General features: G+C 41.0%; 2 protein-coding genes across 2 annotated transcripts in view; one reads left to right on the forward strand and one right to left on the reverse strand.

The window, feature by feature from the left end:
- The first annotated feature begins 16149 nt into the window (after positions 1 to 16149).
- LOC109238067 (uncharacterized membrane protein At4g09580-like) lies at positions 16150 to 20322 on the forward strand. The gene is made up of 4 exons (XM_019404493.1): positions 16150 to 16773; positions 18667 to 18937; positions 19045 to 19215; positions 19797 to 20322. Exons 1-4 carry the CDS (start codon positions 16502 to 16504, stop codon positions 19926 to 19928), a joined length of 846 nt encoding a protein of 281 aa, XP_019260038.1. The 5' UTR covers positions 16150 to 16501; the 3' UTR covers positions 19929 to 20322.
- Positions 20323 to 20732: 410 nt separating this feature from the next.
- Positions 20733 to 21678, reverse strand: part of LOC109238068 (calcium-dependent protein kinase 11-like) — a 9820-nt gene continuing 8874 nt past the window's right edge. Inside the window, exon 7 of the mRNA XM_019404494.1 lies at positions 20733 to 21170. Within this exon, the coding sequence (XP_019260039.1) occupies positions 21036 to 21170 (135 nt within the window). The 3' untranslated portion in view covers positions 20733 to 21035. The remainder of the gene's footprint in view (positions 21171 to 21678) is intronic.

Consider the following 21678-nt stretch of genomic DNA (forward strand, 5'->3'; position numbering starts at 1 on the left):
GAGGAGCAGTGGTGGCGCAGCAGTTGGGGGTTGATTCTTTGATTTTGATGTTATTTTAGCGATTTGATCGCTCGAGCAAGTTCGTAGGAAGATATTGAGTTAGTGTGTGTGTTTGGTTGGGAGCCCCGAGGGCTCGGGAGTGTTTCGGAGGTGGTTCGGGGTGTTTTACACTTCGAAAAGTTAGGAGATTTGTACCCCAGCCTTCTTCGCGTTCGCGTGAAAGGCCACGCATTCGCATAGCTTCCCTTGCCCCCCTTCTTCGCGTTCGCATACCAGTCTCGCGAACGCATAGGCCAATATCTGGAACCCCGATTGTCCTTCATCGCGTTCGCGAGCCTCCCTCGCATTCGCGTATAAGCCTGCCCAGACCCCCAGCATTTTCTTCTACGCGTTCGCCTTCCCTTTCACGCGAACGCGATGCCTGCCCAATTTCCTTCATCGCGAACGCGACCGGGGTGTCGCGAACGCGATGAACAATTTTGCCCAGTTATTTTCAAAGCCTAAAACAGTAGCCATTACGGGATTTTGCCATCTTCTTCACACGAACCTCTCTCTCAAATCCTCCATAGACGAAATTCAAGTTCCCTTTCCTCCACAACTCGTTGGGTAAGTAATCCTAACATCGTTTTCTCATTATTTTATCATCTAATTACTAAATTCTAGGCCTACAAACATGAAATCAAGGTAGAAATTAGGGCTTTTGGGTAGAGTTAGGTTTTTGAAAATTTTGGGCGATTCAACCTCAATTTGGGGTCGGATCTTGAAACAAATTATATATTTGAACTCGTGGGGTTATGGGTGATTGAAATTTGGTCCGAGCCTCGAGTTTGGACCATGTGGGCCCGGTGTCGGATTTTGCTATTTTTGGTAGAATGGTAGGAAATTCATTTCTAGGCTATGGGATTATGTCGTTGAGCCTCATTTGATATTATTGAATTAATTATGATTAGATATCATTGTTTCAGAGTCGAATTCTAGAGGAAAGGCGGTGTTAGAGGCTTGATTGCTATTTTCGGACCGAGGTAAGTGTTTGATCAAACTTTGGCTTGAGGGAATAGGATTAGAGTATCATAAATGCTATTTGCTAATTGATCGAGTACGGTGTATAGGCGTGGTGACGAGTGTCTATACACTGGAGTCTAGCATGACCGTGGGTCTTTATTTGTACTTGTTTTTGAGATAATTTGGAACTCTTCTAAGCTACAACATGTTTTTCTGCAAATGTGAACAGTTTGAGGATAAGTTGTGAAATATTAATATTTTGGAGCATTGGCTCGAGTGATAAATACCATTGAGTAAGAGATGAACGTATTGAAAAGAGTTGTGATTAATCCCTTGCCGGGATGGTTTGATTACAGTGAGTATTGCCCTTGCCGGGTTGTGAAAGATATTGTTATTGTTCCCTTGCCGGGACTTGGTTGTTATTTGTGTTATTCCCTTGCCGGGATAGTTCATATTACTTGTTTATTCCTCTTGCCCGTTTGGTTGTGACTGTTATTTGGGTGAGGAAGAGTGAAATTGCACGAAGGGTCATTCCGTGCTATAATTGATTATATTTGCACGAAGGGTCATTCCGTGCTATGTTTTGACTATTTAGGCACGAAGGTACATTCCGTGCTCTGATTTGATTATATTTGCACGAAGGGTCATTCCGTGCCATGAGATGAGAGCTATGTGAGGGAAAGCACGAAGGGTGATGCCGTGCATTTTATTTTATTGCTTTGGGTGAGATTGAGAGTAAAAGCACGAAGGGTGATGCCGTGCAACTATTGAATTTCTTATTCTTTGATAATTATTGTTGTGCCATGTTTCTTAATTACGCTGATGAACTTTATATCCGAATTGTACTCCCCCCATAGCATGTTTCCCTCCCTTTTAACTGGTTAGTTTCGGTATTTTCTTTCCTTTTGTTGCATATTTGTATATAAAAATTGTACAAGTTGGTTTGGTTGTCCTGACTAGCCTCGTCACTACTTCGCCGGGGTTAGGCCAGACACTTACCAGCACATGGGGTCGGTTGTGATGACACTACACTCTGTGCATTTCTTTGTGCACAGATCCAGGAGCAGCTTTTGGACAGCAGCAGTAGGATTCTTATCCGGGAGCTATCTTCAGTCCAGGGACTCTCGAGGTAGCCTAGCTGGCGTTCGCAGGATGAAGTCCCTTTCCTTATTTCAGTTTGTTTTCATTGTACCGAAACAGACATGTGTATTTCTTTCATTCAGACTTGTTGTAGTATTCTATAGTAGTCCGTGAGCTAGCGACACCAGATTTTGGGTAGGGATGTGTTTCAAACTTCCGCATTTTTATATCTTTTTGTTAAACTTGAAGTCTTCCGCATTTCTTTGACTGTTGTTAGTATATTATATTTTTGAGGTTGGATAGCGAGTGTTTAATGTATGGCTGGCATAGCTCCGTTAGTAGGCGCCATCAAGACGCCTGATGGTGGGAAAAATCCGGGTCGTGACAAGTTGGTATCAGAGCACTAGGTTACATAGGTCTCGCTACTCACGGACAAACTAGGTTGAGTCTGAGGGATCGGTACGGAGACGTCTGTATTTATCCCAGAGGCTACAGAGTTAGGAAAAATTTCACTTTTGTTCCTTCCTGTCATGCGATTCTGTTTCTCAAATACTGATTGTCCTTCTATTCTGTTCTTTCGCAGATGGCGAGAACACGTGCTTCTTCTTCTACCGCGTAGCAGTCCGAGCCCAGAACAGCGCCTGCGAGGGGCAGAGGCCGAGGCCGTGCCAGAGGCCGAGGTAGGGGCAGAGCCCAGCCCCAGACGGCAGTTCCAGAGGTGGAGCCTCATATTGACTATGATGAGGAGGTTCCAGCCCCAGCAACTCAGATGGGCCCAGCTCAGGTCCCAGGAGGGGTCATGTTCACCCCAGACCTTCAAGATGCTCTAGTCAGGTTGGCAGGCTTTATGGATAGTGTTGCTAGAGCGGGTTTGCTGCCAGTAGACTTCTCAGGCCGGAGGAGGGGTTCAGACTCCTGCTACGCGCACTCCGGAGCACGTAGCACCACAGACTCATGCTGCAGTGGTTCAGCCAGCTGCGGCAGCTCAGCCAGGTATTACAGCTCAGGCCGGTGATGGAGCGGCCATGTCTTCGGATGCTTTGTGGAGACTTGATCGGTTCTCCAAGCTCTTCACCACCACTTTCAGCGGTGCTTCATCAGAGGATCCCCAGGATTTTCTATTCAATTGTCATGAGATTCTCAGGACTATGGGTATAGTGGAGACCAACGGGGTCGATTTTTGCACCTTCAGGATTGCAGGGTCCGCCAAGACTTGGTGGAGAGATTGTTGCCTATCTAGACCAGCACGGTCTCCAGCTTTGACATGGGATCAGTTCGCGGAGATATTCTTGGAGAAGTTTCTCCCCGTCACTCAGCGGGAGGCACTTCGTAGGCAGTTTGAGCGCCTCCAGCAGGGCTCCATGATAGTTACACAGTATGAGACTAGATTTATCGACCTGGCACGCCATGCAGTTGTGATACTCCCTACAGAGCGAGAGAGGGTCCGGAGATTCATTGATGGATTGATTCAGCCGATCCGTCTTCAGATGGCCATGGGAGTTGGTAGTGATATCTCTTTCCAGAAGGCAGCTAATGCGGCCCGCAGAGTTGAGATGGCCCTCACTCGGGGAGGTGGTCAGATGTCGGACAAGAGGCCTCGTCATACTGGTAGATTCAGTGGTACCTCATCTGGAGGTAGGGATTCCTATGGTAGAGGTCAGGCACCGAGGCCCTTTCAGTCTGCGCTTCAGGTTTCTCATGGTGCTCCAGGCAGCGGAGGTTCTCAGCAGTACTATTCAGATCAGCAGCCTATCAGTGCACCCCCACTTTAGAGCTTCAGGGGAGGACATTCTGGTCGACAGGGCCAGCAGTCGCAGCAGCCGAGGTCTTGTTATGGTTGTGGTGACCCCGGTCACATTGTCAGGTTTTGCCCTTTAGTATCGGGCAGCTCTCAGCAGCAGGGTCCTCGCCCCACGATTCAGGCAGCAGGTGATCCACAGCCCGCCCAGCCAGCTAGAGGCGAGCGCAGGGATCATAGAGGTGGAGGCAGGGACCGTAGAGGTGGAGCTCGGACCGGCAGAGGTAGAGGACAACCAGTGGTTGATCGTCCTAGAGATGCAGTTCAGGGAGGTGGGGGCCAGCCCCGGTGTTATGCTTTGCCAGCCAGGCCAGAGGCTGAGTCTTCCGATGCAGTTATTACAGGTACTATTCTGGTCTGTGACAGGGATGCTTCAGTGCTATTTGACCCTGGGTCTACGTATTCATATGTGTCTTCTTATTTTGCTCCCTACTTAGCTATGCCCAGTGATGCCTTGGGTATTCCTGTATATGTATCCACGCCAGTGGGTGATTCTATAGTGGTCGACAGAGTTCATCGTTCCTGTGTAGTAGTATTTGAGGGTCTTGAGACCCGTGTTGATCTATTGCTTTTAGACATGGTTGATTTTGATGTTATATTGGGGATGGATTGGTTGTCCCCGTATCATGCGATCTTGGATTGTCACGCCAAGACCGTGACCTTGGCTTTACCGGACTTGCCCCGATTGGAGTGGAGAGGGACCCCAGGACATGCCACCCGCAGTGTCATTTCATATGTTAAGGCTCGACGCATGGTCGAGAAGGGGTGTTTAGCTTATTTGGCATATGTTCGTGATTCCAGCACAGAGGTTCCTTCTATTGACTCAGTTCCTATTGTTCGGGAGTTCCCAGAGGTTTTCCCCTCAGACTTGCCGGGTATGCCGCCCAACAGGGATATTGATTTTTGTATTGATCTGGCTCCAGGCACGCAGCCCATTTCTATCCCGCCGTATCGTATGGCCCCGCCAGAGTTGAAGGAGTTAAAGGACCAGTTGCAAGATTTGCTAGAGAAGGATTTCATCAGGCCTAGTGCTTCTCCTTGGGGTGCGCCAGTGTTATTTGTGAAGAAAAAGGATGGATCGATGAGGATGTGCATTGATTACCGGCAATTGAACAAGGTGACAATAAAGAACAAGTATCCACTGCCGAGGATTGATGATTTGTTTGACCAGCTTCAGGGCGCAAAAGTGTTTTCAAAGATAGACTTGAGATCTGGCTACCACCAGCTGAGGATTAGGGCATCCGATGTCCCTAAGACAGCATTCCGCACTCGGTACGGGCATTATGAGTTCCTGGTCATGTCGTTTGGGTTGACCAATGCCCCAGCAGCATTCATGGAGTTGATGAACCGAGTGTTCAGGCCGTATTTGGACATGTTCGTGATAGTCTTTATTGATGATATTCTGGTGTACTCCCGCAGCCAGGAGGAGCACGAGCAGCACCTCAGAGTGGTCCTTCAGACTCTGAAGGATAGTCAGTTGTATGCGAAGTTCTCGAAGTGCGAGTTCTGGTTGAGTTCGGTTGCATTTCTGGGTCATGTGGTATCAGCAGAGGGTATTTAGGTGGACCCGAAGAAGATTGAGGCAGTCAAGAATTGGCTTCGACCAGCATCAGCTACAGAGATTCGGAGTTTCGTGGGGCTAGCAGGTTACTATCGTCGGTTCGTGGAGGGGTTTTCATCTATTGCAGCCCCGATGACCAGATTGACCCAGAAGGGTGCCCAGTTCAGATGGTCGAATGAGTGTGAGGCGAGCTTTCAGAAGCTCGAGACAGCTCTGACTACGGCACCGATATTGGTTTTGCCCACATGCTCAGGACCTTATACAGTTTATTGTGATGCTTCTCGTATTGGGCTTAGCGCAGTATTGATGCAGGATGGCAGGGTCATAGCTTATGCTTCGAGGCTGTTGAAGATTCACGAGAAGAATTACCCAGTCCATGATCTAGAGTTGGCAGCCATTGTTCATGCTTTGAAGATTTGGAGGCATTACTTATATGGTGTGACGTGTGAGGTGTACACGGATCACAAGAGTCTGCAATACTTGTTCAAGCAGAAAGAGTTGAACTTGAGGCAGCGGAGGTGATTGGAGGTATTGAAGGACTATGATGTTACTATTTTGTACCACCCGGGGAGAGCCAATGTGGTGGCCGATGCATTGAGTAGGAAGTCCGCCAGCATGGGTAGTCTTGCTTATATTCCGGTCAGCCAGAGACCGCTTGCTTTGGATATTCAGGCCTTGGCCAATCGATTTGTGAGGTTGGACATTTCTGAGCCTAGCCGAGTATTAGCTTGCACGGTTGCTCGATCTTCATTATTGGAGCGTATCCGTGATCGGCAGTTTGATGATCCCCATTTGTGTGTCCTGAGAGACACGGTGCAGCGTGGAGGTGCCACGAAGGTGACCTTAGATGAGGATGGTGTTTTGAGGTTGCAGGGGCGAGTATGTGTGCCCAATGTTGATGGTATTCGAGAGTTGATCTTAGCGGAGGCCCATAGTTCTCGGTATTCTATTCACCCGGGCGCCGCGAAGATGTATCAGGACTTGCGGCAGCATTACTGGTGGCGTAGGATGAAGAAGGACATTGTTGCATATGTGGCTCGATGTTTGAATTGTCAGCAGGTCAAGTATGAGCATCAAAGGCTTGGTGGTGTGTTTCAGAGGATTGAGCTTCCCGAGTGGAAGTGGGAGCGGATTACCATGGACTTTGTGACTGGACTTTCGGTGACCCGGAAGAGGTTTGATGCTATTTGGGTCATTGTTGATAGGCTGACCAAGTCAGCGTATTTTATTCCTGTTGCAGCCACCTATTCATCGGAGAGGTTAGCTGAGATCTACATCCGAGAGATTGTTCGCCTTCATGGGGTGCCGGTATCTATTATTTCGGATCGGGGTACGCAGTTTACCTCGCGCTTCTGGAGGGCAGTTCAGCAGGAGTTGGGCACCCAGGTTCAGTTGAGCACCGCGTTCCATCCTCAGACGGACGGCCAGTCCGAGAGGACTATTCAGATATTGGAGGACATGCTCCGAGCCTGTGTCATTGATTTCGGAGGCTCGTGGGACCAATTTTTACCTTTAGCAGAGTTCGCCTACCAAAACAGCTATCAGTCCAGCATTCACATGGCTCCATATGAGGCGTTATATGGTAGGCGATGTCGGACTCCAGTCGGATGATTTGAGCCGGGAGAGGCTCGATTATTGGGTTCAGATTTAGTTCAGGAGGCCTTGGATAAGGTCAAGATCATTCAGGACAGGCTTCGTTCGGCTCAGTCGCGGCAAAAGAGTTATGTGGATCGTAAGGTTCGAGATGTAGCTTTCATGGTTGGTGAGCGGGTCTTGCTCCGAGTGTCGCCTATGAAGGGCGTGATGAGATTTGGGAAGAAGGGCAAGCTTAGCCCTACGTTCATTGGCCCATTTGAGATTCTCGATCGTGTGGGAGAGGTGGCTTACAGACTTGCCTTGCCGCCCAGCTTGTCAGCCGTGCATCCAGTGTTTCATGTGTCCATGCTTCGGAGGTATCACGGCGATCCAGCCCACGTGTTAGATTTCAGCACTGTCTAGTTGGACAAGGATCTGTCCTACGAGGAGTAGCCGGTAGCTATTCTAGCCGGCAGGTTCGGCAGTTGAGGTCAAAGAGTTTTCCTTCAGTGCGTGTTCAGTGGAGAGGTCATCCTCCAGAGGCATCTACTTGGGAGTCCGAGTCTGATATGCGGAGCCGTTACCCTCATCTATTTCCTGACTCAGGTACTTCTTTCTTTGTCCGTTCGAGGACGAACGGTAGTTTTAGAGGTAGAGAATGTGACGACCCAAAGGGATCATCACCGTGGTTCTCCCTTTTTCCGCGCTTCCGAGGCCTTGGAAACCTCACTTTTGGTTGCCTCGATTTACGTGCACACTCCGGGCGCGAAGCCGGAAAATTTTTATGTTAAAATATATGAATTATGTGAACAATTTGGTGAATTATGATATTAATATTGATATAGTTGACTTTGGTCAACATTTTGGGTAAACGGATCTGGGCCCGTGATGTGACGGTCCCGGGAGGTCCGTAGAAAAATATGGGACTCGGGCATGTGCCCGGAGTCGAAATCCGAGGTCCAGAACCCCGGTAAAAGAATTTTTCTGATAAATTGTTTTCTGAGATTAATAAGGAAAAATGGTAATGAAAATGAGTTAGAAAATATAGGTATCGGGCTCGTATTTTGGTTCCGACGCCCGGTACAGGTCTTAAATATGCGTTAAGCACTTCCTGTGAAATTTGGTCGAAATCGGACGTCGTTTGACGTGTTTAGGACCTAAATAGCTAAAGTTGAAGGTTTATGAACTTTGAAATGAAAATTATGAGTTTTGGGGGTTGATTCTTTGATTTTGATGTTATTTTAGCAATTTGATCGCTCGAGCAAGTTCGTAGGATGATATTGAGTTAGTGATGTGTTTGGTTAGGAGCCCCGAGGGCTCGGGAGTGTTTCGTAGGTGGTTCGGGGTGTTTTACACTTAGAAAAGTTAGCAGATTTTCTGCAATTTCTGCACAGGTCTATTGTTCTACGCGAACGCGACCTTGTCCCGCATTCGCGATGCCTTGTACCCCAGCCTTCTTCGCGTTCGCGTATAAGCCTGCCAAAACCCCCAGCATTTTCTTCTACGCGTTCGCCTTCCCCTTCACGCGAACGCGATGCCTGCCCATTTTCCTTCATCGCGAACGCGACCGGGGTGTCGCGAACGCACTGAACAATTTTGCCCAGTTATTTTAAAAGCCTAAAACAGTAGCCATTACGGGATTTTGCCATCTTCTTCACACGAACCTCTCTCTCAAATCCTCCATAGACGAAATTCAAGTTCCCTTTCCTCCACAACTCGTTGGGTAAGTAATCCTAACATCGTTTCCTCATTATTTTATCATCTAATCACTAAATTCTAGGCCTAAAAACATGAAATCAAAGTAGAAATTAGGGCTTTTGGGTAGAGTTAGGTTTTTGAAAATTTTGGGCGATTCAACCTCAATTTGGGGTCGGATCTTGAAACAAATTATATATTTGAACTCGTGGGGTTATGGGTGATTAGAATTTGGTCCGAGCCTCGAGTTTGGACCATGTGGGCCCGGTGTCGGATTTTGCTATTTTTGGAAGAATGGTAGGAAATTCATTTCTAGGCTATGGGATTATGTTGTTGAGCCTCATTTGATATTATTGAATTAATTATGATTTGATATCATTGTTTCGGAGTCGAATTCTAGAGGAAAGGCGGTGTTAGAGGCTTGATTGCTATTTTCGGACCGAGGTAAGTGTTTGATCTAACTTTGGCTTGAGGGAATAGGATTAGAGTATCATAAATGCTATTTGCTAATTGATCGAGTACGGTGTATAGGCGTAGTGACGAGTGTCTATACACCGGAGTCTAGCATGACCGTGGATCTTTGTTTGTACTTGTTTTTGAGATGATTTGGAACTCTTCTAAGCTACAACATGTTTTTCTGCAAATGTGAAGAGTTTGAGGATAAGTTGTGAAATATTAATATTTCGGAGCATTGGCTCGAGTGATAAATACCATTGAGTAAGAGATGAACGTATTGAAAAGAGTTGTGATTAATCCCTTTGCCGGGATGGTTTGATTACAGTGAGTAATGCCCTTGTCGAGTTGTGAAAGATATTGTTATTATTCCCTTGCCGGGACTTGGTTGTTATTTGTGTTATTCCCTTGCCGGGATAGTTCATATTACTTGTTTATTCCTCTTGCCCGTTTGGCTGTGGCTGTTGTTTGGGTGAGGAAGAGTGAAATTGCACGAAGGGTCAATCCGTGCTATTCTTGATTATATTTGCACGAAGGGTCATTCCGTGCTATGTTTTGACTATTTATGCACGAAGGTACATTCCGTGCTCTGATTTGATTATATTTGCACGAAGGATCATTCCGTGCCATGAGATGAGAGCTACGTGAGGGAAAGCACGAAGGGTGATGCCGTGCATTTTATTTGATTGCTTTGGGTGAGATTGAGAGTAAAAGCACGAAGGGTGATGCCGTGCAACTATTGAATTTTCTTAATCTTTGATAATTATTGTTGTGCCATGTTTCTTAATTACGCTGATGAACTTTATATCCAAATTGTACTTTCCGCACAGCATGTTTCCCTCCCTTTTAACTGTTTAGTTTCGGTATTTTCTTTCCTTTTATTGCATATTTGTATATAAAAATTGTACAGGTTGGTTTGGTAGTCCTGTCTAGCCTCGTCACTACTTCGTCGGGGTTAGGCCAGACACTTACCAGCACATGGGGTCGGTTGTGCTGATGCTACACTCTGTGCATTTCTTTGTGCACAGATCCAGGTGCAGCTTTTGGACAGCAGCAGTAGGATTCTGATCCGGGAGCTATCTTCAGTCCAGGGACTCCCGAGATAGCCTAGCTGGCGTTCGCAGGCCGAAGTCCCTTTCCTTATTTCAGTTTGTTTTCATTGTACCGAAACAGACATGTGTATTTCTTTCATTCAGACTTGTTGTAGTATTCTATAGTAGTCCGTGAGCTAGTGACACCAGATTTTGGGTAGGGATGTGTTTCAAACTTCCGCATTTTTATATCTTTTGTTAAACTTAAAGTCTTCCGCATTTCTTTAACTGTTGTTAGTTATTATGTTGTTGAGGTTGAATAGCGAATGTTTAATGTATGGCTGGCCTAGCTCCGTTAGTAGGCGCCATCACGACGTCCGATGGTGGGAAATATCCGGGTCGTGACAATTTACTATCTATGTTATGCTTGGGAAAGTTAAGTCTGAGTGGGGGCGAATTTGTGGTTAGGACAGAAATATACCTAGTCACCATGCTTAATTAAATATCATAATCTTAATGAATTCTTAATAGATTGATTACATAGGAATATGTGTTAGTCTACTTTGAATAGGCGAGTAGTAATTCAGGAGAATGCTATGAGAGAAATTACTCGATTAATTAGCAATCATGAGCGAATTGTATGAAAGGGAGAATTAATTGGAACAGAATAGGATTGGTAAATCGATCACAGCCCTGGAATGTTCATCTCTACTGAATTCTCAACAACCATTTTCTGCTTGATTAATTAGTTACTTGTTACATTCATTGCTTAGTTATAATCACACTATTAAACTCTGATTGACTCGATTAAGAGGGTGTTTGGATTGGCTTATTTTAAGTGCTTATTGGCTTTTAAGCACTTTTTTTGTTTGTGTGGTGTCTAGCAATGATGAAAAGTTCTTAAAAGCACTTACTTTTAGGCATAAAAAGTATAAAAATAAGCCAAAAGCCAAAAGTTGGGTATTACCAACTTATGGCTTTTGGCTTTTAGCTTAAAAGCTACTTCTTATAAGCCAATCAAAACACCCTTTAAATAATAATTTTGGTGAAATTAGTAGGTAGTTAACACAAGTCTCTATGTGTTTGACACTCTTCTTATCATTATATTACTTGTACGACCATGTATACTTGCGTGTGCGTTTGGAGCAACAAGTTTTGCTCCCAAACCCACACGTAGGTATATGTGGTCGTACAAGCAATATAGGATTGTAAGTCAAGATATCTTACCCACAAGAACTTGTGATTAACTATTTAATAAATTAAACTAAGACAATTAATCTATTCAAGCTATATTCTAAAGTATGAATATGTAACTAAAACTAATATAGAGTAGCAAACTAAGCGATTACGGAAGAAAAGTCGCCAATCTTAGATATAAATTCAGTGGGAGAAAATATTCCAGAGCTCTGCGGACCCTTTCTCTCAATAGAAACTAGAAAAGATGCATAGTGTGATAAGTCTGTAAATCTCATAGCATACTGGGTCACAATCATACACTCTTGGCACAAATGCTCAAGCTCACTGTACAACTTATCACAGGACAACTCATCCCTCCTCTCCACCACCCTCTCTAAAACATTCATAGTGTGACTCGGCAGCTTGATATCCCTATAGTTATTGCAACTCCGAACATCACCTTTATTCTTGTACACTAGGACGATCAAGCTCCACTTCTATTCATTGGGCATCTTCTGCGTCCTAAAAAAGACATTAAACAATCTAGTAAGCAACCCAAGCCTGCCCGACCTGCTTCCTTCTAAATTTCCCCCGGAATCCCGTCCGGCCCAGTCGCTTTACCCCTTATCACCTTTCGCATCACCCCGTCAACCTCCTCAACCTTAAAGCGCCTACAAAAACAAAAATCTCGTTGGCTCTGAGTTTCCAACTCACCAAGCACGATGTTCATGTACCCATCCTCGTTCAAAAGATTATGGAAATATGTCTGCCACCTAAGTTTAATACATGCCTCATCCACCAATATCTTACCTTCCTCGTCTTTCTAAAATATAAATAAAATAAAATTGAATAATAACAGTAAGAAAGTAAATGAAAATATAAGATGTAGCGAGGGCAAAGAGAAATTCTTATCGAAATTGCTTCTTCTTGAAGATCTCACTTTTCTTAGTAACAATTCAGTATAACATTAGAAGGTGTTCTCGAGTACTTCCCATGGGATATAAAGTGAGAGAAGTGGGGGTTTCAATCATAAGATTTCCATTAACCGTCCCCTTAATATCTCACTTATCCGCTGCCACCATTACTCGCTTTTTCAGCACGTTATGCCTAGATGATCGGTAACCGCTCTGCAAGTAATGCAACATCTCTTCTTATCTGGAATTGACCGATTCTTTTTCTTTATTCGTACACGTGAGACTTTACGAAAAATTTTCTTTGTTGACTCCTTAGTAGCCCCATATGAACAATTTCGATATCAAAGATCTCGGCTCAATTGATCTCGACCCATTCTTTAAATGACCTAAAGACCCTCCGATCCATCGATTGTTTCCGTAGACTCAATTTGGATCACCAGCTATGTGTCATCAGTTGATTTGGCCATGTGATATGTCCACTTTTTTTACCAATACACCAAGCAAGTTCGAAAAGTATTTGTTGTGTTTACACAAAATTAATAAATGGATTCCATGTGTTTTTTTAGTATATCTATACTATATTAAAAGCACGAAGGCCCTTAGCGAAATGTCGTTCGTCTTTTTATCCTTTTAAAGTATAATACACGGTGGATAAAATAGTCATTTGATTTTTCCCTAATATTTAGAAATAGTCATTTATTATAATTTTAGGAATTTGAAATCAATTAAATTTTGATTATCATTCTTTATTTGAACTCCGTAGGAAACCCTAATAATTAGAAGTTTATATTCAACTCAATTTGCCGTCTAACAAGAAAGCATGGGAGAAGGGTTTGTGAGAACTAGGGTATGCGGATCAATTGTACAACAAAACTTCCTATATTTCTAATTTATTGGAAAAGGTATGAATTCTGCCATGATAAATTTTCAAATCAATCAACTTCATATTATAGATCTTTAACAGTTTTACACTCTGTTTTTTTATAGTATTTGTTTGTTACATGTCTTTTAACTTTATTGACTTCATAATTTCTCTCAGATTTCTAGGCACTCAACACTAAAGCAAATATTTCCCATATTTACATTCATTAATGGGTCAAGAATGTAGGAACGACAAGTTGATTGAGAAACACCAATCTGAAACTTCTTTTAAGATATCAGAGAATCACAAGCCACAAAGTAACAACTTTGGGATGCATGCGTGTATTGCAGTAACGCCAAGGCAGAGTCAAGATTTATAGCTTATGAGTTCACTCTAATCTTTTTAAGTTACTAGGTTCTAAACTAATAACTTTTTTAAGATAAATATAGAGTTTGAACCAACGCTTTTGGATTCGGCCGAATCCGTGTGTGACATGCTGGCTCCACACCAGAGTGACGCTAGCAATATGAGGAGCTTGAAACAGTTCTCATCCAAAGCAGTTTGAACATGCACAAAAAGGGTTTAAGACTTTGTCCGCACTATTTTTCATGTTTTTTTACATACTGTCAGCGACGACGTTAATACAAGTTAATAAATTGTGCTACTTTGTCAGACTTCTAAAGCAAATATTAAAACCATTTATAGAGGCAAATTTAGGATTTAAAATTTATGGGTTCCTACCGTAATTTCAAGTTAATATACAATAGTTCACAATTAGATGTTTATAAATATTTAAATGATTTCTTAACAGAAATACAGTGCCTATGCAAAAAGTAACAACACTCTAGATTCGCCACATATATGACGAAATTATAACAAGGCATCCACAGACTTGGGCAAAACTTACTTCTTTTATTTATTTAATTAGCTGAATCGGATCAATTTTCATCAATATAAACAACTTATACTCTTTTTTAATTTTGACTTTAGAACTCAAACATATTTTAAATTATATTTATGTGATTATTTAAATTNCCCTATTTTCATTTCTGTTTCGACTCCTTCCTCGTTCTTCTCCGTTTCTTTTGTTGTTTTTCATCACTGTCCCCTCCTTTCTCGTCTCTTGTTTATCTGTTTGTCTCTTACTGTTCTGAAAGTGTCTTTAAGATGGAGTCGTGTTAGTATAATGATTAGCATCGATTTAGGATCATCATTGTTAATTTTAGTATCCAGATTTCTCTGAACTTTGTGTGCTTGATTTGAGTTTTCATGATTAATCTGAGTTTCGCTATACTGTAATGGGTGTTAAATTAATTCAATATTGTTTTAGTTGGGTTGGTTCATCAGGCTCTCTTTTCATTATTGTTTGCTCGTTTGGGTTTTTGTGTAAAGGTTTTGGGTCATAATGGTGGGAGTTTCGAAATAGGGTAAGATATTGAGCCTTTGATTTGCTTAGCTCCGCAACAGCTTTAGGGCTCTATTTGTTTGGTTTGGGCTGGCCCATATAGATGGTGGTTTTCTGGAGTAAATTTCAGGGGATTAGGTGGGTGTTTTAGGAATTTTATTGGAGAGAATCTTTGGTAACAGATATAGAAGCTTCTAGTGGGGGGTTTTAGGAGAATTGCATGCTTTTAGTTGTTTAACTTGGGTAGAAAGTCAGAAATCTAGGGGCACTTAGGCTAAAATAAAAGTTCAATAGGGGTATGGGGGTAAAAACTGATTCTGAGGGTTGCCCTATGGCTTGGCCTATAAAGGCATATCATTCTTGCCTTTCAAGGCAAGAATTGAAGGGCTGAAAATCCAAAAAATAAAATAATACACAGCTTACACATTCTGAAATCTGAGAAAAATTGAGGAGCTAAGAAATCCTGAAAATCAAAAAAAAAAACCCAAGACTGAAAAATAAGCTAGAAAATCAACTGTTCCATTGGTCATCATTCTGATTTTTTGTAATTCCAATTTGTCAAGGCAGTCTTAGGTTCAGCGGTGTGAAAAATAGCTCGAATTTTTCTTCTTTAAAATCTGGGTTGAGTTTTGAGTTAAGGTTCCTGTTTCATTGGTGTTTGAGTTGATTTCAAGGGTTANTTCATTCACATGTTTTAGTAATATCTTAATTTAAATTATAAAAATATATTATATTATTATCTCAACATAATAAATTCTCACATCAACATCAACTTCTACTAACCTAAAATTACACGGTGACAATTAATATATATACATACATGATACTTTATTAACAACCAATATATTCTAACTTTTGGGAGTTACTAACTTATAAAACTGTTGGATCGTAATTTGCTTGTTACCTCAATTTTAACCACACAATTAAAGTCACATTATTTTTAACAATTTAAATGATATATTTGGGATATAGTTAAGATTAATATATTATATTAAATAAATGTTAACCTACTTTAAATATTTTTCTTCCACGATGCACATGTACAAAAAGAAGATGAGTTCTTACATGTAATTCTTAATTAAATGAATCTTACCTTATGATTTTACGATCCACTTTATTTTGTACAAATAGCAATCCCAAATAGTGCAATTATATCCATTTATGTGTTTACCCTATCCAAATCTATTTCATTCTAATTGACACACACACACACACACACACACACATAATATATATATTCGATCCCATCGGTTGCTCGATCAATTGGCTTATACAATTTGAGAGAACATAAATATTAACAACGCGCTAAAAAGTCATTGTCCATACCCGAGCCATTAGAGAAGAATCTATCCACCCTTATTATATATTTTAGTATAGCAACTGCTAGCACTAATAGAAAAATAAATAAAAAAACAAAAAAGATGTATGTGACAATTTTCCACAAACTCTTTAAGATTGTCAAGTGACTTTATAGTAGCTTGTCACTTGGCTTAACCACAATGCAAACTTTCTTGCTTTATTATATATATATATATATATATATATATATATATATATATATATATATATATATATATATACCGCAAGTCCTTAGCTTGAAACGAAAAAATAAATAAATAAATAAAATAAAACAAAAGTAGAAGGAAAAAGAATCTAAGAAAGTATCCGAAAATCCCTAACTTATATAATCCTTGTCCTCTTGTTTTTTTCTGTCTTTTGTGCTGTAACCCCAAGCTCTCAATTCTGTGTTTTCTGCTCATTTAATTTATTTCTATTGATAATTTACAAAATCTGGGTTTCATGGATCAGTCCATTCCTGAAAAGTCCCTGTAATTTATTGGGCATTTTGGTATTGGTTAGATTTGTGAAATCAAGAAATTTGAAGTTTTGTTCTGGTTGGATGAGCATGAATCAAAATTAATTAAAATTAAAGTGTGAAGATCAAGGTAATGGCTGCACCAAGGAGTATAGTGGTGGAGACGGGTCGGTTTGATGAAGAGAAGAGGGTGGATATGTCGTCTGTTGCAGCTGAATTGGATTCGCCGACAGGAAAGAGGTACAAGGAAGGGAAGTTTCCATTGTCAAGGTGGGAATTTGGAGCAGCTTTTGCTGTTATTTTGGTGTTCTCAACAGGCTTTCTTTGCATTTACTTGTCAATGCCAGCTCCTGAGTATGCTCAACTTAAGCTGCCTCGTACCATCTCTGATCTCCGCATTCTCAAGTAGGCTCACTTTTCACTATTATTTGTCTCTCTGCTTAACCTATTCCCTCAGGTATTGTGTTTGCAAATTATGGGTTGAAGTTGACGGAATTGATTTATTTTACTTGTCAAATCAAATGGGAATTTTTCTGTGTAGCTATTACTCCCTTGTAGCTTAACTCGATACGGAGTTTAAGAAATAAAGGTAGATTTTTCAAACTTGTGGTTTTATCTAAGATTTTTGTGACTATAATAGCTTTCATTGAAGGTAAAATGAAATTTAAATTATTCTCAAATATAGAAACGTGTCTTTCTTTTAGCAACACATCAATAAGAAAAAATAGTGTCAAATAAAATGAAACAAAAGGAGTATTGTTTGGTATTCGAGAGAAAATTCTATTCATACTTCAAGTGATTTTATTGTAAATATGCCTAGTCTGCAAGTTAGTGGTTCTTTTAATCGACTTTATAACTTCTTCAAGGAAATGTATAGTCATTTGAAAGTTACGATAGAGGTTCAGATAGTCTGTGAATCGGAGATTGAACTTTTTACTAGTTGTAACTTCTCAGGAGAGCACTAACTGTTTGCAATGATAGTAGACTGGCTCTAAAGTTGTATGGCGAATATCCATGCATTTTTTAGGCCTCAAATGTTTCTGAGTTTTTGTTGGTTGTTCCTATTTGTATTGGGAAGTGGTTCTCGTCGATCTCACGAAAATCTCGTTTCAATATTTGTACCCTCTCTGTGATTACTGGATGGATTATGAGTTTCTCATTCACCTTAGATTCACCTCTCTTAATACTTTGCGGAGGGTTGTGGCTTCATCTTTGATTCAGACTCTTGTGAGCCTAGATTCACCCTGCCCCCCTCAATAAGTGATGATAGTAATTTAAACAGAAGAAAGTAGGGGGAGGCAATATATTACCCCTTTTTTTCTGTTTAAGATGTTTAGAATAGCACGTTTTTCGTTTACAACAACAACAAACCCAGTGTAATACCACAAGTGGGGTGTGGGTAGGGTAGGGTAGTGTATGCGCAGACCTTACCCTACCTTCAAGAAGGCAGACCTTATCCCATCATTTCGTGTCAAAGCTTGGACTCATCAGAAAATATTCTGGAGAAGAGGAGATCACTCTTTAGTTTTCTGATGAAAATATATGAGGCAAGAAATATAAGCAAGTAATATTAAGAAAATCAAACAGGCTAGATACATGTTGACCCTCAAACTTTCGGTTTGGCTCTGAGAATAACTATAATATTTGCCAGGTTGAGTACCAAGTAGAGAAAGTACGCATCGCCCCCAAGGCTTTACTCGTGGTAAAAGCACAACGCATGATGTGTGCATTAGGTGCACATCACATCATGGTTGAAACCCTACTTCAGACAAAAACCTTAGTATTTTAGTGGAGAATGGTTATCCACCGGGTTTCAAACCTTGCACCACTGTGGATTACTCTGTTATCCAGAAAGAAAAAAAAAGTAAGTTAGAGTCTAATAGTAGCAGTCTTTCTTACTAGTGGCTATCCCTATTTCTTCATCATCGCCTGCTTGTGCTGTTGCTCAATGATTGAAAACTTTCATGTAATTTCTTTTAATGGTGTTTTCTTTTCTAAATTTTTGTAAAAGTATTTTGATACGACACTAGATCTCTTGATCCTTTTTATCTTTCATGGGCCGAGGGTCTACCGGAAATAGCCTCTCTACCTTCTAAAGGTAGGCGTAAGGTCTGCGTATATACTAACCCCCCCCCCCCCTCTCCCCCCAAACCCCACATGTGTGATTACACCGGGTTTGTTATTGCTGTTGTTGTTGACACTGGAACTCTTGCTTTGCGAGGCGTGTCCTTATTTTTTTCTGCTGGTTCCAATTTTGTTGGAATGTCATGACTCATTAGGTTATTTTGTTTCTTTCAGAGATAACCTCGGAATGTATGCGGAAGTCTACCCGGCAAAATTCATTCTTGGTTACTGCTCAATATACATATTCATGCAGACATTTATGATTCCTGGGACAATTTTCATGTCCTTACTTGCTGGAGCACTTTTTGGCGTTTTCAGAGGGCTTCTCTTGGTTGTCTTTAATGCAACAGCTGGTGCATCGTCCTGCTATTTTCTGTCTAAATTGATCGGCAGGCCTATAGTTAACTGGATGTGGCCTGAAAAGTTGAGATTTTTCCAGGCAGAGGTCTGTAATCTTCTGAAAGTAATTACTAGTGATGTGCTACCTATTTCTACTATATTCATCATAGCTCTCAATTTGGTGCACACTAATGTGAAACTTTGTGGTTTCAGATAGCCAAGCGTCGGGATAAGTTGCTCAACTACATGCTTTTTTTGAGAATAACTCCAACATTGCCAAATCTTTTCATCAATTTGGCATCTCCTATTGTGGATATACCATTCCATATTTTCTTTTTGGCCACCGCAGTTGGTCTCATCCCAGCTGCTTATATTACAGTAAAGGTAAGTCTTTCTTCTGTTAGTAGTGGTTTCTATCTTCCATTTCTTTTTTTTTCTTCTTCCCCTCTTTCTCTTCAGTACTTTCTGTTCCTTGAAGTTGTTTAGACTATTGTGTCCCTGAAGAAATTATTGGTACGTTGACAAGAACTGCAACGTGGTTCTCCAGAAAGAGATTATTTTTATAGGAAGTATAAGATAAACTGTAATCCAATTGTTTGCTGGCAGGAGAGTTAGCTGCCATATGATAATTTGTGACATTTTATGGGAGTGAATGGGGTAGGGTTATCAAGAGTCTTGTTTGGTAATTCCCAAAATAGAAAACTATACTGGATGAATGAACTGAGAAATATAGGGCATAAAAATATGTCAAAATACTATTTAGTCGAATAATTTGGTTATTGATCCACGCGGCAGATCCCAGCTAGTGCAGCCAACTCAGCCTTGGGCAGGACTTGAGGCTGAGCTGGCACATTTTGGTTGAGATGATCTCAGATGCATCAAAATTGCTTGTGATGTACAACCCATTTCATTCTTTTGTATGACTGCAACCTCGTAAGCGCTACTTTCATTCTTCACATTGTCAGGCTGGCGTAGCACTTGGAGAACTGAAGTCTGTCAAAGATCTATATGATTTCAAGACGTTGTCTGTGCTTTTCCTCATTGGTGCTCTCATAATTTTACCAACTGTCTTGAAGAGGAAGCGAATATACGAATAGAGTTTTCGACCAGCAGATCACCTAAGGAACTTCAACATATGTATTACGACTTGACAGCAAATTGGAGAGGCAGGACCAAGGTACAGCCCTTCATTTTCCAGTATGGTGGAAAGGCAGTTTCATGTGATAACAGGTTTAATCAGGAGGGTTGATAAATGTTATATACTGCGTTCTACGCCCATTTTTTGTGTTAACCATTTACTCCCTGTCATTGGTTGAAGCCAAAGTGATAGAATATACTAGTACTATTTACTGCAATGCCAAAAGTAACGGACAGTAAATAGATTCTGATTGTAAGATGATAACATTTTCATTGCAATTACCTTCATAGTGGAACACGATGTTGTGAGACCTTATGAATTATTTTCGATAAATAGATCTATAAATTTGGTCAAATGCATGAAGCTGGGAAATGCAGCAACTGGTCAAGGAGCTCATTACATCCCTTTTATGCTCTAAAATGCTTGTTAAAGATTGTACTCAATTGCTTGTTTTATGGCTGTTCTATTATTATGATTACCATTATTATAAAAGATTTGAACAACTCCAAATGATTGAATCGTGAAGTGTTTGTGCTGTGTCGTACTATTTCCTGAGAATTCAAATATGGTTGTGATTTAGGCTAAAATCATTATTCTTAGATGATGCTTTCTCGTATAATAAGATAAAAATGAAGCTTTTTCTTAGGAATGTAAGTATTATGATCCACGTCATATTTTCTTAATTTGACACGGTGCAGTTAAAGAAGTAACCATTACTACAGCCCAATAGTTAAGCTTCACGAATCAGAGTTTGGAAAAAGTATATCTGAAAAACAAGTCATATATAAAGTTGGTAAAAATACATTATATACAAAACTCATGACTATGTGAGCTTCTGAATAACAAGAAGTAGAATTTGAAGGAAAAAAAAAACAAATGGACAAATTGGGTTTAAAATTTCTTTTTTTATATAATCAAGAATCTTTAAGCATAAAGTTGGAAATTAGGTGGACTCATTTTATCCTTTCCACTTAATACCAGGCTTGTGTTGCCCTCACCTACCATCACGATATAATTGGATTTTAAAATTTGAAGGAGCTATTATTACAAAATGAATAGCAATCTCCTATTGATCTTTGTCACTGGCTCCAAGGGCATCTGCCAGGTTGAAATTTAAATTGCCTCTCATTGTTCTGGCTGCCAGTCCTGTATTTCCCTTCTTCATCATAGTTGCAAATTCCCCATAATCTATGCGTCCATCCTGCCAAACCAACAAAAAAACATTATTGAGAATAAAACACATTTGTATGGGTCAGAATCCAACCCCGCGATAATTAACGAAGCTAATCCCGTCTCAAGCTAATTCGTGATTAGTTAGTGGTGCGATCACTCAGAATTAACGATATTCAACCCTTATCTGATTAGATCAACAAGGCCACGGCCCGTCCGTCATCATGAAGTCGAAACCCCAACGTTGTCACGGCCACTTACTGCCAGCTCACGAAGCTCACAGCTATAAATACCAAGAGATGAAACCCTAAAAAAGGGGCTGCTTCTCGGTCACTATCCGGGGGAGAGAGAAAAAATACAATGATACCCATATTGTGAGAGAGAAAAACACCATTGTAAGGCTCTGAACCTCTTCATGGAGAGGCAGGCCAAATCAACATTATCAATAAAGAATCTTAATGTTTCTCCTCCTAACTCTGAGTACTTATTTTCGTTTCCTTCATTTGGTCCAACGGATTATTACGGTTTGCTATGATTTT

The sequence above is a fragment of the Nicotiana attenuata genome, unplaced genomic scaffold (assembly GCF_001879085.1).
Source record: "Nicotiana attenuata strain UT unplaced genomic scaffold, NIATTr2, whole genome shotgun sequence".
Lineage (NCBI taxonomy): Eukaryota > Viridiplantae > Streptophyta > Magnoliopsida > Solanales > Solanaceae > Nicotiana > Nicotiana attenuata.

Excerpts from the sequence above, each read along its gene's own strand:
- LOC109238067 (XM_019404493.1), top strand. The coding sequence starts at position 16,502 with ATGGCTGCACCAAGGAGTATAGTGGTGGAGACGGGTCGGTTTGATGAA. Across the intron at positions 16,774-18,666 it reads TCTGATCTCCGCATTCTCAA|AGATAACCTCGGAATGTATG; the intron begins GTAGGCTCACTT and ends TGTTTCTTTCAG. Across the intron at positions 19,216-19,796 it reads CTGCTTATATTACAGTAAAG|GCTGGCGTAGCACTTGGAGA; the intron begins GTAAGTCTTTCT and ends TCACATTGTCAG.